The sequence below is a fragment of the Theropithecus gelada genome, chromosome 15, assembly GCF_003255815.1.
Source record: "Theropithecus gelada isolate Dixy chromosome 15, Tgel_1.0, whole genome shotgun sequence".
Classification (NCBI taxonomy): Eukaryota; Metazoa; Chordata; class Mammalia; order Primates; family Cercopithecidae; genus Theropithecus; species Theropithecus gelada.
The window spans coordinates 44,882,617-44,897,333 of record NC_037683.1 but is presented as its reverse complement, the minus strand read 5'-3'; the positions used below and the strand labels follow the sequence as shown (position 1 = coordinate 44,897,333).

At 39.2% G+C, this 14,717-nt stretch overlaps 1 protein-coding gene across 1 annotated transcript in view; it reads left to right on the top strand.

The window, feature by feature from the left end:
* ZCCHC7 (zinc finger CCHC-type containing 7) overlaps positions 1–14,478 on the top strand; it is a 225,325-nt gene extending 210,847 nt beyond the window's left edge. The window contains exons 6-8 of the mRNA XM_025360016.1: positions 5,748–5,843; positions 11,037–11,151; positions 13,156–14,478. Coding sequence (XP_025215801.1) covers positions 5,748–5,843; positions 11,037–11,151; positions 13,156–13,589 — 645 coding nt within the window. The 3' untranslated portion in view covers positions 13,590–14,478. The remainder of the gene's footprint in view (positions 1–5,747; positions 5,844–11,036; positions 11,152–13,155) is intronic.
* Positions 14,479–14,717: the final 239 nt, after the last annotated feature.

Below are 14,717 nucleotides of genomic sequence, written 5' to 3'. Positions count from 1 at the left end.
TTAATACCTACTCATTCACCACCTGTTTGTTTATTGAGCACTTCCTATGTTCTAGGTCATGGGTCAGCAAACTTTTTCTATAAAGAGCCAGGTAGTAAATATTTTAGCCTGGCAGGCCATATGGTCTCTGTTATAACTCTATCCTTATAGCGTGAAATCAACCATAGAAAATTTGTAAACTAATGTGTGTGCCTGTGTTCCAATAAATATTTATAAACACTACAATTTGAATTTCACATAATTTTCATGTGTTGCAAACTATTCTGTGGTGATTATTATTATTTTAGCCATTAAAAAATGTAAAACCAGCTGGACACAGTGGTTCACTTCTATAATCCTGGTGCTTTTGGAGGCCAATGCAGGAAGATTGCTTGAGTCCAGGAGTTCGAGACAAGCCTCAGCAGCATAGCAAGACCCCCATCTCCTAAAAAAATTAAATTAAAAGATAAGTTATGTCTTATATTTGCACAAACAAACATAAATAGAAAAAATTGTGAACATAGACCTTTTCAGAAAGCATTTATTATTTGGGGAGTAGATGATCCTTTTTATCATCACAATCCCTGCTGACAGCTACCAACTAGTTATTGATTGCCTACCATTAGCTTCAAACCCATCATGGGCATCCCATGCCACTTAAAACAAATCTGATATTCTTCATCCTGATTTATAAAGCCCTAAGTGATCTAGTCCCTCCCTGTCCTCTAGAACCTCCTCTTTCACTCTTCCTTCACCTACTCCACTTCCAAATTTACCGGTATTTTTTTCAAATCCTCAAATATGGTAAGTTTGTTCCTACCTTAGGGCTTTGTACTACTCGTTCCCCATGCCTTACGCCAAGAGTGGTGTTTCCCCAGGCATCACATACCTGGATTTTCTTGTTATAAGAAAGGACCATCCTGGTTGAGGCTTCCCCAAAAAAGTCAATCTTAAGTCACCACTAGTGATTCTCATTCACATAACTATTTTAATTGTTTGCGTACTATTTTTCGCTAATATTTTCTATGTTTGTATATTATTGACTCTGTTTATCTTCCACCACTAGAGAGGTGAGCAATGATTTTTATCTTGCTCACTTCTCAGTTACCTGATTTTAGAACAATGTCTGGCATGTATTAAGCACTCAGTAATTATTTTTTGAACAAATTAATGAAGGAATGCATGCATACACTCATGCCATGGGCCCAGCACTCTGGTAAATCTCACTGATGGAGGCATCCTTCGACTTGTATTCTGCTCTACTTGTCCCCTTCCCTTCTTGGATACACAACCTCATTTCTTGGAAAAGTCATCTATGTTCTGTTCTTCAGCAGCTTTCTACTTATAATAAATCCATTACAATCTGGCTTGTATCTCTACCCCTCAAAAGAAACTACTCACAATAGTTTCTCTATTTGCCAACAACTTCCTGTTTACTAAGTCCAGTGGATTTCATAGTCTTCATCTTGTATAACCCATCAGTAGCTTTTAATGGTTTCTTCCTTGAAACATCCATTCTACCTTCACATCTATGACACCATCTCTTTTGTTTTTATTTCTCTTAAGCCATGTATGCTTGTGGCTGCAATTTGATGTCACATCAAATAATATATAGCTATCTTTGTGGGTGGAAAATCATTTCTGCTTAATAATTTCATGTCTTCACAGTGTTCTATGTGAAGAAATTTGTGAACCACTGCAATAAGTGATACACGGCTTATATGCATACCTGTTAAAACTCTGTTTAGGCCGGGCGCGGTGGCTTACGCCTGTAATCCCAGCATTTTGGGAGGCTGAGGTAGGTGGATCACTTGAGGTCAGGAGCTCAAGACCAGCCTGGCCAACATGGCAAAAACCCATCTCTACTAAAAATACAAAAATTAGCCAGGTGTGCTGGCATGTGCCTATAATCCCAGCTACTCTGAAGGCTGGGGCAGGAGAATCACTTGAACCCAGGAGGGTGAGGTTGCAGTACGCCGAGATCGTGCCTCTGTGCTGCAGCCTGAATGACAGAGCATGACTCCATCTCAAAAAAAAAAAAAAAAAAAAACTCTGTTTAATGACTTTTAGCTAGTCTTAATTTATGAACCCCATTTTTAATTGCAGAATATAAAACCCTTGTTATTTTTATTATATCCCAGTTGATAATACCTGAGGTTGTAAATTCCATTTTGTGTAGCTTTCATTTATTGTTTTCAGTAGAAAAGATTGTTGAGGTTATTGTTTTGCTACAGTTTCTCATTTTAGGGAATAAGAGCTGAAAGTAAAGGTGTTTGAAGTAGTTTTTTTTGTTTTGGTTTAGTTTGGTTTGGGTTTGGGTTTTGTTTTTGTTTTTTGCAATGGAGTTTCGCTCTTGTTGCCCAGGCTAGAGTGCAATGGCACAATCTCGGCTCACTGCAACCTCCGCCTCCCGGGTTCAAGCGATTCTTCTGCCTCAGCCTCCCAAGTAGCTGGGATTACAGGCATGCGCCACCACGCCGGGCTAATTTTTTTTTATTTTTAGTAGAGATGGAGTTTCTCCATGTTGGTCAGGCTGGTCTCAAACTCCCGACCTCAGATGATCCACTCACCTTGGCCTCCCAAAGTGCTGGGATTATAGGCATGAGCCACTGTGCCCGACCTGAAGAATATTTTTATAACCTATCTATTATTTTCCTATATCAAGGAAATAAAACCTTTACAAACCACCTGTTTGCAACATTAAAAATAAAATTAGGGGACCTGGGCATGTTGGCTCACGCCTATAATCCTAGTACTTTGGGATGCCAAGGCAAGCAATTCACTTGAGCCCAGGAGTTTGAGACCAGCCTAGGCAACATGACAAATCCCCATCTCTACTAAAAATACAAAAATTAGCTAGGCGTGGTGGCATGCACCTATGGTCCCAGCTACTCAGGAGGCTGAAACCCAAGGATTGCTCGAGCCCAGGAGGTGGAGTTGCAGTGAGCTGAGATTGTGCTGCTGCACTCCAGGCTGAGCGACAGAGCAAGGCGCTGTCTCAAAGAAAAAACAAAATTAGGGCTGGCCGTGGTGGCTAATGCCTGCAGTCTCAGCACTTTAGGAGGCCAAGGTGAAAGGATCCCTTGACCCCAGGAGTTCCAGACCAGCCTGGGCAACATAGCGAGACCCTGTCTCTACCAAAAATTTAAAATATATATATATATAAATTAAAGTAGCCAGGCATAGTGGTGCACCCCTGTGGTCTCAGCTACCTGGGAGGCTGAACTGGGAGAATCGCTTGAGCCTGGGAGGTCGAGGCTGCAGTGGGCCATGATTATGCCTCTGTACTCCAGCTTGGGCAACAGAGTCCAAAAAAAAAAAATCAATTAGTTGGCAGACTAGCACTCTTTGTTAAGGACTCTCAATAAACAACCTAAGAAATAAAGTGATCCACATTTAAGCCGATCCTTAACTTTTCTTCCAGTCTCCCCAAAGCATGGGGGTGTGCAGGGACTAGGTTTTTCTCCTCCTGTTTACAGCCACCACCTCCTCAGAGGTCTGTGTCCATCATCTCCTTTCCTCGTTTGGTTTCAACTTCTCCATCTCCACTGTCTTTCCCAGATGTTCAAGACTTTCCCGTTCTATAAACAGACTCCACCAAATCCCCTTCCTGGGTACTGCTTCATCTTATTCTGCCCCTTGATGCTTCTCAATATATAACTTCTTTCTCCTACAACTTCCATTCAATTTTTTAAAACATTTTTTATTCTGAAATAATAGGTTGGTGCAAAGGAGGTTCTTGCTATTAAATGGCAGAAACTGCCATTACAGTTACCTTTGCACCAATCTAATATACATACTGAAAAGTATGTAAAATACATGTGCAAAAGAATAAATTAGTTATGTAGTACACACACAAGTTAACTATTGCCATGTTGAAGTAACAGAAAATTGCAGCTATGCTAAAATCCTGTGTGCTGTTTCTGCTCACTGGAAGTAACCTGGCTTTAAAGAAAAAAAAAATTCCGGGTTAAGTTCACAGATCCTGGCTTTTATGAGTAATGATTTCTTTGCTCTTTTTATCATTTTACCACCTTTGTATGCATCACTTTACTGTTCATCCTGCTGCCTTTTACTCTTTCTAGAATATCTCAGAATTTTCACAGTAAGGTTATCTGAGCAGTTGCCACTTTGAATGGGTGTTTCTCAGTCCTAATCTCACTAGGCCTCTCTGCTATATTTGACATTATAGATCAGTTCATCCTTCTTAAAACAACTCTCTAAGGCCTGTTACTATATTCTCCTGTCTCTGCATCCTTTAACCTTCCCTTCTATGTCCATTTCACAGGCTCCTCTGCCCTCCCCTTAAGCATTGATGTCTTCAGGTTCCTTCCTCAGCCCACAGCCACTCTTACACTCTCCATGGTGATCCTGTCCACTCTAGTGATTTCAGCCTTCACTCTTATGCTGATTACTTTCAGATCTACTCTCCAGCTCAGACTCTTCTGTCTCTACATAGAAACTGCCTCCTGGAGATCCCCACCTGGATACTCCATATCCAAGACTGTCTTCATCAACTTTCCCTCTAAACTTGCTCCTCTGTCTTTTTCTACTTTTTCTGAATCAGTCATTGCTCACCCAAGTTCAAAATATGGAGGCATCCTGATTTTTCCTTTCCCTCGTTGCCCACATCTTTTCAATGACCAAGCGACACTAGTTTTCTTTCTTTCTTTCTTTCTTTCTTTCTTTCTTTCTTTCTTTCTTTCTTTCTTTCTTTTTCTTTCTTTCTTTCTTTCTCTTTCCTTCTTTCTTTCTTTCTTTCTTTCTTTCTTTCTTTCTTTCTTTCTTTCTTTTCCTTTTTTGACATGGAATCTTGCTTTGTCACTCAGGCTGGAGTGCATTGGTACAATATTGGTTCATTGCAACTTCCGACTCCCAGGTTCAAGTGATTCTCCTGCCTCAGCCTCTGGAGTAGCTAGGACTACAGGTGCACACCACCATGCCCAGCTAATTTTTGTATTTTTAGTAGAGACGGGGTTTCACCATGCTGGCCAGTCTGGTCTTGAACTCCTGACCTCGTGATCCACCTACCTCAGCCTCCCAAAGTGCTAGGATTACAGGTGTGAGCCACCGTGCCTGGCCCAAACTACAACTCTAACTGTCCTAACTTCAACACTTAAAACTGGGTAAAGCTCCTGCTCCTTTACTTGACTTACAAGGCCCTCCATTCTTATGCCCTGCTTTCTCCAGCCTTGTCTTCCATTTACACCTGGCTATGTATGTCATATTTTGGCAGCATGTATGCTCTTTTTTAGTTCTATGTCATTGTTCATTCTGCTCCCTCTGCCTAAGATTCTCCATTTGATTTACACCTCATTTGAGAGTAAATGTAAGTTTTACACCTTCAGGGAAACTTTCTCTGACCCCTCTTTAATCCCATCCGCTGGTGGGGGAGTCCCCCCTCACCACTCCATTAATGCCTTGTACATACTACTGTCACTGTATTGACATTGTTTTGTAATTATGTGTATGCCTCTCATGTTCTACTGGCCCATCATACTGTGTTGAATACTGAACACAGTACTTGGCACAATGCCGAATGGAATGAGGAGGGAGGAAGGAGAGGAAAGCACACATTGACATTAAGAGTAAAAGAATTGTTCTTACCATGTTATATACTTTAATATATGGAATTGCCTGAATACAGGTCTCCATACCAAATTCTAAGAAACTTCTAAGGAATCCCTTACCTATAAAGTCTTTTGGAAAGAATGAGGTTTTAATTTTCTTCTAACGTCAACAAACTCTCACAAATATTCATGTTACAGACCAAACCTGGACCACCCAAAAAGCCGAAGACCCCTTCAAGACCATCAGCCTTAGCATATTGCTATCACTGCGCACAAAAAGGCCATTATGGACACGTAAGTTTGAATGACATTTGGACATAAAGCATTCTGTTGTCAGGGAGTGTTTTCTGAAAGATGAACTCAAAAAGAATGTAACTCTAACTACTTACTTTTTAATAAACATTAAAGTAAGACTTAATATATTTTCAACTGATTTATCCCTTTCCTCCCTGCTAGAGTAACAAGCTATCAGAGCGTATTCCTCTAATTATCTTACATGTACATGAACAAGTTGAGATAAAACTAATAGAGCTGATAAAATCAATCAGACAAATATGATAGTCAACAGTATGATAGCAGTTCTCTTGATTTCTTATAAACACAATTGTTTTGACACAGCCATAGCATGATTTTAGATTTTCTTTTTTTCTTTTTTTCTTTTTTTTTTTTTTTGAGGCAGAGTCTTGCTGTTTCCCAGGCTGGAGTGCAGTGGTGCAATCTCTGCTCACTGCCACCTCCTCCCAGGTTCAAGCCTCAGCCTCCCAAGTAGCTGGGATTACAGACACCTGCCACCACGTCCAGCTAATTTTGTATTTTTAGTAGAGATGGGTTTTTACCATATTGTTCAGGCTGGTCTTGAACTCTTGACCTCAGGTGATCCACCTGCCTTGTCCTCCCAAAGTGCTGGGATTACAGGTGTGAGCCACCACGCCCGACTGATTTTAGATTTTCACTGTGTTTTTTTTTGTTGTTGTTGTTGTTTGTTTTTTATTTTTTGTTTGAGACGGAGTTTTGCTCTTGTTGCCCAAGCTGGAGTGCAATGGTGTGATCTCAGCTCACTGTAACTTCCGTCTCCTAGGTTCAAGCAATTCTTCTGCCTCAGCATCCCGAGTGGCTGGGATTATAGGTGTACGCCACCATACCCAGCTAATTTTTTAAATATTTTTTAGTAGAAATGAGGTTTCACCATGTTAGCCAAGCTGGTCTCAAACTCCTGGCCTCAGATGATCCACCCGCCTCAGCCTCCCAAACTGTTGGGATTACAGGTGTGAACCACCATGCCTGGCCTGATTTTAGATTTTCTATTTAGTTCTCCAGTTTTCCCTGGTACAATGTTCAGTTAAGTCTACATCCCATACATGTAAACCCTGGCATTCAGTGGTGAAAAAACAGATGCTGCATCATTGACTTGCCCACCTACCCCACAGATGCCCAGATTCCCTATCCAGCCAACATATTCCCTAACCCCAACTGAAAAGGCCAAACTGTGTGTGTTCTAGATGCTGAAACGTCAAAGCAGAAGAAGCTTCTCGTTGAGAACTTGGCATGAGGCCACTAGGCAAATGCCACATTAAGTATGAAACAGCAGCAGCTCATTTCAGAAAAAGGATGTAATAAGAATAGGCTCAGAGCCCATACTTCTAGGAATCTTGAGGCAGTGGAGGAAAGGCAGTGGCACAGAAAGTAGAAAATTCTTAGAAAGGAATGTATTATTCCCAGTCTCCAGGTAGGTTTCTAGTAGCCTAGAAACCAAGATAAACTAATATCAAACCAGATCTGCTATCAGGAAGCAGAAAGCATGCAGAGTGTTGGGAATCCCCAAAATGAGAAGTATGAGCAATGGGATGGGGTGGGTGGTATTGCAGGTTACCACTTGAATTCCAACTATGACACATCACTGATGTGGATCTTGGGAACTGGAGCCCTACATTGTAGGGCAACTGGAGAAGAACAGTACTGAACAGAATCCATAAACAGATAAATTTTATCTTCCATATTGGGGCAGCAGCACCTGTGGGGATGAGACATAGCTTATGAAAGCCAGGATGAGCTCTGAGCCTCAGTTCCAGTTTTGCTCTGCTACGGACTCAACCATGTGACATAAACAACCCACTTTTTCTCTTTGGTCCCATTTCTTTATCTCCAAAGCGGAGAAGTTGTACAGGAAATCTCTCAGCACGAAGTAGAGAAGACTTTTTTTGAGACAGGGTTCTGAGTGCAGTGGGCATATCTCAGCTCACTGCAGCTTTGACCTCCCAGGCTCAAGTGATCCTCCCACCTCAGCCTCTCCAGTAGCTGGGATTATAGGCACACACCACTGTGCCCAGCTAATTTTGTTTATTTTTTGTAGAGACAAGGTCTCACTATGATGCCCAGGCTGGTCTCAAACTCCTGGCCTCAGAGCAATCCTCCCTCCTTGGCCTCCCAACGTGTTGAGATTACAGAAGTGAGGTACCATACCCAGCCGAGAAGACTTCTTTTACAGAATTATCATCTCTAGATCTTTTACTGCTCTGTCCATTCCTCATTACTAAACATTCAGATGTTATCGACACCTTTAGGGAACATATTCACATAAGCTTTCCATTACCGCACAAATCACATAGATGTACAATTTATGCTTGCTTACCTCTTTAAAGCAGAGGGGTATAATTTTAGCATTTATGTTTGTTCAATTAAAGAAAAACAATTATAGTTGGATGCTTACTAGTCACTTCTGTTAAGGCAGATAGGAAATATATTAAAAGCATGTGGAATTTATCCCTAAAATCTAGATTTAGATAATTTTTAATTTGCAATAAAGCAAATTTGGCAGCCTCATGACTGCCATAGATGAGGAACTCTAGATTATTTACACTAATGAAGAAGATCATTGGTGTGGCTAATCCAGAATAGTAGATAAATTATATAGCCAACTATCAATTGTCTGTGCTAATGGAGGGGACCAGCGATGTGGATAATCAAAATATAATTTACATTTAGCTTTGGAAAACATTTGTAGTATGATATAGCTCTGTGTAGTCACATCAGTCTAGACCATATAAGACCTAAATGGGGAATTATGCAGGTGGTTAAAGATGTTTGTGGACCTCCTCCCTTTCAATGTCCAGAAATCCAGCCTTACAGATATTATTATTGAATGCATTCCTCATGTGAAAGACTAGATCTAAGGTGAATATGACATTGCCCTTCCCTAATTTCACTCGCTCTCTAGCTGGGGGAAGCAAGGACAACAGCAGTCACTATACAAAGATTACTCCAGGAGAGTGTGAAAGGGGGAACAGGGACTGGGAGAGTTAAAGATTCTGCTGAAATGAATATTAGTTGAGTGTATCAGGACCTCTGTTACCTTTGCATAATCACAATTTGCTTTTTTTTTTTTTTTTTTTTTTGAGACGGAGTTTCGCCATTGTTGCCCAGGCTGGAGTGCAGTGGTGCAATGTTGGCTCACTGCAGCCTCCACCTCCCGGGTTCAAGCTATTCTCCTACTTCAACCTCCCAAGTAGCTGGGATTACAGGCATGTGCCACCACGCCAGGCTAATTTTTTTTTTTTTTTTTTTTTTGTATTTTTAGTAGAGATGGGATTTCACCATGTTGGCCGGGCTGGTCTCGAACTCTTGACCTCAGGTGATCCACCTGCCTCCGCCTCCCAAAGTGCCGGGATTACAGGCGTAAGCCACCATGCGCAGCCAAAAGCATTTCTTTATATTACCATATAAGTTTGTCATATAATCTCCAGGACTCTCCCCACAATAACAACAACAAAAAAAAACTGAATAATCCAGATAGTCACAACAGATAAATCTGAAGATAGCAGAAGGATGGAAATGATAAAGATTAGAACCAAACTTACTGAAATAGAAAAATGAACAGCATCAACAAAACCAAAAGCTGATTATTTGAAAACTATTTTTTTCAAAACGACAGAAACTTCTGGGAAAACTACTAAAAGAAAAAGAAAAGGTACTAATAAACAATGAGTGGAAAGTGTAAGTAACTTAAGATACTATATAAATGTTTTTAAATTATAAGACAGTACTTCATAAAGTTAAATCTGAAAATGCAACTAACTCCAAAATATATATGTAAATTTACCAAACTGACTCAAGAAGAACAAATCAACTGAACCAATACCATTAAAGAAATTGAATAAGGCCAGGCACTATGGCTCACACCTGTAATCTTAGCACTTTGAGAGGCCAAGTTGGAAGGACCTCTTGAGGCTGCCAGTTTGAGACTGGGTAACATAATGTGAGACCTTGCCTCTACAAAAAACAAATAAAAATTATGAAGTCTGAAGCTTAAAACTTACATCATTGTTCACTGGAATATTCGTCAGTAAGAGTATAAAAACACATGAGAATGGCCGACTTCAACTTGATGACAGTGGTAACTTCTGGAAAGGGAAGGAGAGGAGCGCAAAATGGGAAGGACTTACACAGAGGATTTCAGTTATATCAGTAATATTTTATTCTTGGGGGGAAAACAAGGCAACTAAGGTAAAATGTTATGGTTTTATATAAGGATGAATATAGGTTTTTAATTATTTTTTATACTTAAGTGTGTGTTTGGAGTGATTTATAATTTTTTAACTACAAATTAAGTACCTAAATGTTTGGCTGCTAGCTTGGCTAGTTCAGACTTGGCTCAATTTTATGTGGATTTTTCACTTACTCTTTAAAATATATTCTAATTGTTTTTCATTACTTAGCTAAGAAACAACATTTTAAAATAACTTTTAGGCAAGATGGCAGAGGCAGAAAGGGGAAAGTTCCAAAAGAAAAGATTTCAAACATGCTGAATGGATATGTGTCACAGATCATGATAAACAAAAGCCTGCTATGTGGTGAGTGGTTCAGGCCAAAGACTGTGGATTTGGGAAATACTAGCTGTGTGGAGGCCAGAGTCATGAGAGTAGGAAGCTGTCCTGGGAAAATGAGTAAGAGTAGGGATTTCAACTTGGGTGGGGGAAGCAAGAAGAGAAACTTCTTTTGGGGTGTCTCACAATGACCTAGGAATAGTTTTAAACTAGGCATAACCTACCACTAACCTACCCCCCAGCATAAGAATCACTACCCCTATAAGCAGTGAATGTTGAGTTAAAATAAGCTTCCTTTTGGAAGTGATGGACAAGCAAAGGGGTAATACTAACATGAGGCCAAATAACATAAACCCACCAACAGAGGGGCAAGGTTGCTACCTCAGACTGTGAAAGGAGTTAGGCAGAGAAGGCTGAAAAAAGATATGAAGGGTTTCATAGGTAAAGAAGTAAGGGAAGAAAACTCAAGCTTGAAAGAATATCATAATACAGTGTGGTTTAGGGCTGGGTGACCCTCCCAGCACCCCAGCAAGGACCATGTCCTACTGCCACCACATGAGGTACCAGTGATATGGGGCTCATTCTAATTAACATCCTACAGACTCTTGCAAAAAGGTTTTTGAACAGTGTGACCATGTGACATCATAATTTTAAATACAATTTGTAGGAATGTCCAGAAAGAGAAGTGTATGACCCATCTCCAGTATCGCCATTCATCTGCTACTATGATGACAAATATGAAATTCAGGAGAGAGAGAAGAGACTAAAACAAAAAATAAAAGGTATGTTGCTAGACTTCTTGTTAGATCACGTTTGCAGTATTTTCTAAATTTCTGTGTTTGTACTGTCTTTGCCTGCTTTGGGGGTCGTTGGTTAGCATAGAAAGTATTTTTAATAATTACCAAAGAAACTGGAACTTTCTTGATCTCCAAAAACCAAACATCCACTTCAGAAATAATCCCATGTTGCAGTCTCATCACAATAATTTTTTTTACAGTGATCATTTTAGGAAATGTCCAGAAAATATTGCTATCCATCTGTGTAGGCAGTTTTTAAAGGCTCCTTTGAGATTTTTTTCTGTTTGACAAGTAATTTTCTTTTTCCCTTTGTATTTCTCCAGTATTTTTTATGGAAGGAAAGGCTTTTCTGCTAACTTGTTCCTGGAGCTTCCCTGAAAAAGTCATTTCTTATAGGCCACCACTGCAAGCAGAGCTCCAAGTTCACAACCACCTCTATGGTTTCTGTATTTACTGTTTCACACATGGTTCTTTATCACCAAATTAATATGTTATCATTTAAGTTTTCTCTACTTCTGTTATTTCTTGTTACTCCAAGGTGGTTTTCCAAGTTATCTTTCTTGCTTTAAAAACAAAACAGTTTTGTATTTTTTAGTTTGTTCTATACCTTATTTTCTGACTCTTTTGGCCTTTTTCTTTTTTGGACTCTTAGTTCAAGACTTTTCCAAAATGAAGGTACTAATTCTGAGGAAAGTAGAGGAATTACTCTCCCAGCTCCTGCATATTTTACATATTTAAGATAAAATGTATGTCATCTACAGCTATCCCTGGATATTGGTTCCAGGAACCTCCTCATTTACCAAAATCTGCACATACTTATGTCCCGTAGTTGACTCTGCAGAACCTGAGTATAGGAAAAAGTAGCCGTTCATATACACAAGTTTCTAATCTGTGGAATGGTGTATTTTCAGTCCTCATTTGGTTGAAAAAATCCACATTTAAGTGGACCCATATAGTTCAAACTCATTGCGCAAGGGTCAACTGTATGTAGAAGTTATAGTAGTTGTAGATTATGATTAGGCAACCAAATTAGAAAGGGATTAAAAAGAATTGCATGAAAATGTCATCTCTAGATTAAAGGATTATGTGTGCTTTCTGTTTTTTTATGTTCTTTATACTTTTCTGTTTTTTCTAAGTTTTCTATAATGAGCAGTTATGACTTTTATAATCAGAGAAAAACAATTTTGCTTTTTTGTTTTAGCTAGTCGTATTGACATCTGTAGCCTGAATCCACTTTGAGGTGTTCACTATGATCCATTGAAATTTTTATAATAAATGTCTATGCTAAAAGTTTTTATTGGCCACTTTTTTAATCTTTAAAGATTCTATTGACTTGCTAGTTTTCATCTCTCACTGTAACCTCATCTCCCACCTACCCGTATCAGAATCACTACCCTCAGAGACACGTATTAAGTGTGTCAAGCCCTGACAAAACATAACATCAGCTTTATCACTAAAACCTCTAAGATACTTGCACACACGTGCACTCGCACACACTCCTCAAAGCCAGTGATCTCTACCCTGGAGGAATAATCTCTTGGGCAGTTTGACATCCACCTAAAAGTACTGTGGCCAGGCCTTATCTTTAGAGGGTAATTGAAATGTCATATGAGACCATCAAAAGGCTGTTTTATAAATCTTGCTTTGCCTTATTTTCAAAGGCTGAGTCTTCATCATTGGGGAAACTTGTATTGGTCAGACATGACTTTTCTTCACAAAGCCATGACGATTACTGTTCTTACCGGTCCTCGTCTCCATTGCTTAACCTTGTTAAACTGTTGAAAAGGATAATTAACTATCATTGGATTTGTGAATGTGTTTCATTTTTAGCAATCAGAAATTTAGAAATTTAATTTTTAGTGAGTGATGTCATATTGTTAACATGTTAAATGCCTTAACTTCCCTGTCTGTTAAGTTATTTACACTTAGGAAAGCTCAGCATGGACTGTTTAGCTGCTGAATATGCAAAAATACTTTTATATTTTTCAGTACTCAAGAAAAATGGGGTTATCCCAGAGCCATCCAAGCTACCTTATCTAAAAGCAGCAAATGAGAACCCCCACCATGATATAAGGAAGGGCCGTGCCTTGTGGAAAAGCAACAGGTGGCCTCAAGAAAATAAAGAAACACAAAAAGAGATGAAGAACAAGAACAGAAACTGGGAGAAGCACAGGAGGGCTGACAGACATCGTGAAGTGGATGAGGATTTTCCCAGGGGTCCCAAACCCTACTCTTCTACTGGCAGTTTTAAAACCCAGAAGCCTTCTAAGCTCTTTCACCGTTCATCGCATTACCATATGTCAAGAGAAGACAAGTCTCCCAAGGAGGGCAAGAGGGGCAAGCAGAAGAAAAAGGAGAGGTGCTTGGAAGATGATGACAATGATAACTTATTTCTCATTAAGCAGAGGAAAAAAAAGTCTTAAGCTGTCAGGCAGCCTCTGATGTGGCTTTTCATTGTTCATTTGGCCTTTGCGTCTATAACCTTCTGGCATTGTGTTTATTATCTATGATTAAATAAAGTGAGTTTTTGGTTTTGTTTTTTTAATTTCAGCCATTCCTAGAGTTACTGAACATCCATGGAGATCTCAATTCTCTGTGTCCAACAGGATATTAGGTAAGAAAGTACAAAGATAAACCTGGACTTATCCTATTCCAATATGTCATCTTTACTCAGAATCCTAGGGATAGGTAGAAGAATTCATCTTTTCAAGAAAGCTTTTTAAAAATACTTTGGAAAAAAAAAAAACGCATCAAAGGTAATTCATCCTCAACATGAGTATGAAATTAAATCCTTGCAGGAAGAGAAATTAACACTAAGAAAAAGTCATCAACATTTTTCAACTTTTTTTTTTTTTTTACATTGGAAAGGACAATAACTATAAATCTATATCCAGATCTTCTTGCCGCTGAAGCTGTTGTCAGAATCTTCCTTTGGACAAAACATCACTAGCTGACTATAAAAACAAAAGTGTCATCATTGAAGCCCTGAAGAGGCAGGGAATTGAGCTTCAGCAAAATACAGGTAAAGAATCTATCCAACATAAATGTCAGAAGACAAATTTCCTAAACAAGTGAAAGAGACATCAAAAATTTTAACATAATCACAATGAAATCATTTTTTACCACTTTTACTGCAGTGTTTCAAGCGTACTGTCACTCAGATCTGTAGAGATGAATATTACTCAAAAAATTGTTTTGTTCTCTTGCATTTTTTTGAACTACCACAAAGCTATACAGATTTTTTTGTACTTGTGGATCTTTTGTACTTCTCATAGCCTAATGTCAGAATAAGAAAAATAAAATATCTGAAAGAGAGTAAATACCTGTGTTTATTATGTAAAAAGACAATGAGAGTTTGAGTGATAAAGAGCATAGTTATGTTTGTTTTGTTTGTTTATTTGTTTGTTGTACAGACAAGGTCTCACTGTGTTGTCCAGACTGGTCTCCTGAGCTCAAGTGATCCTCTTTCCTTGGCCTCCCAAAGTGCTGGGATTACAGGCATGAGCCATCACTCCCGGCCTCGGCATAGTTGTGTTGGGCAGGTGGATAAA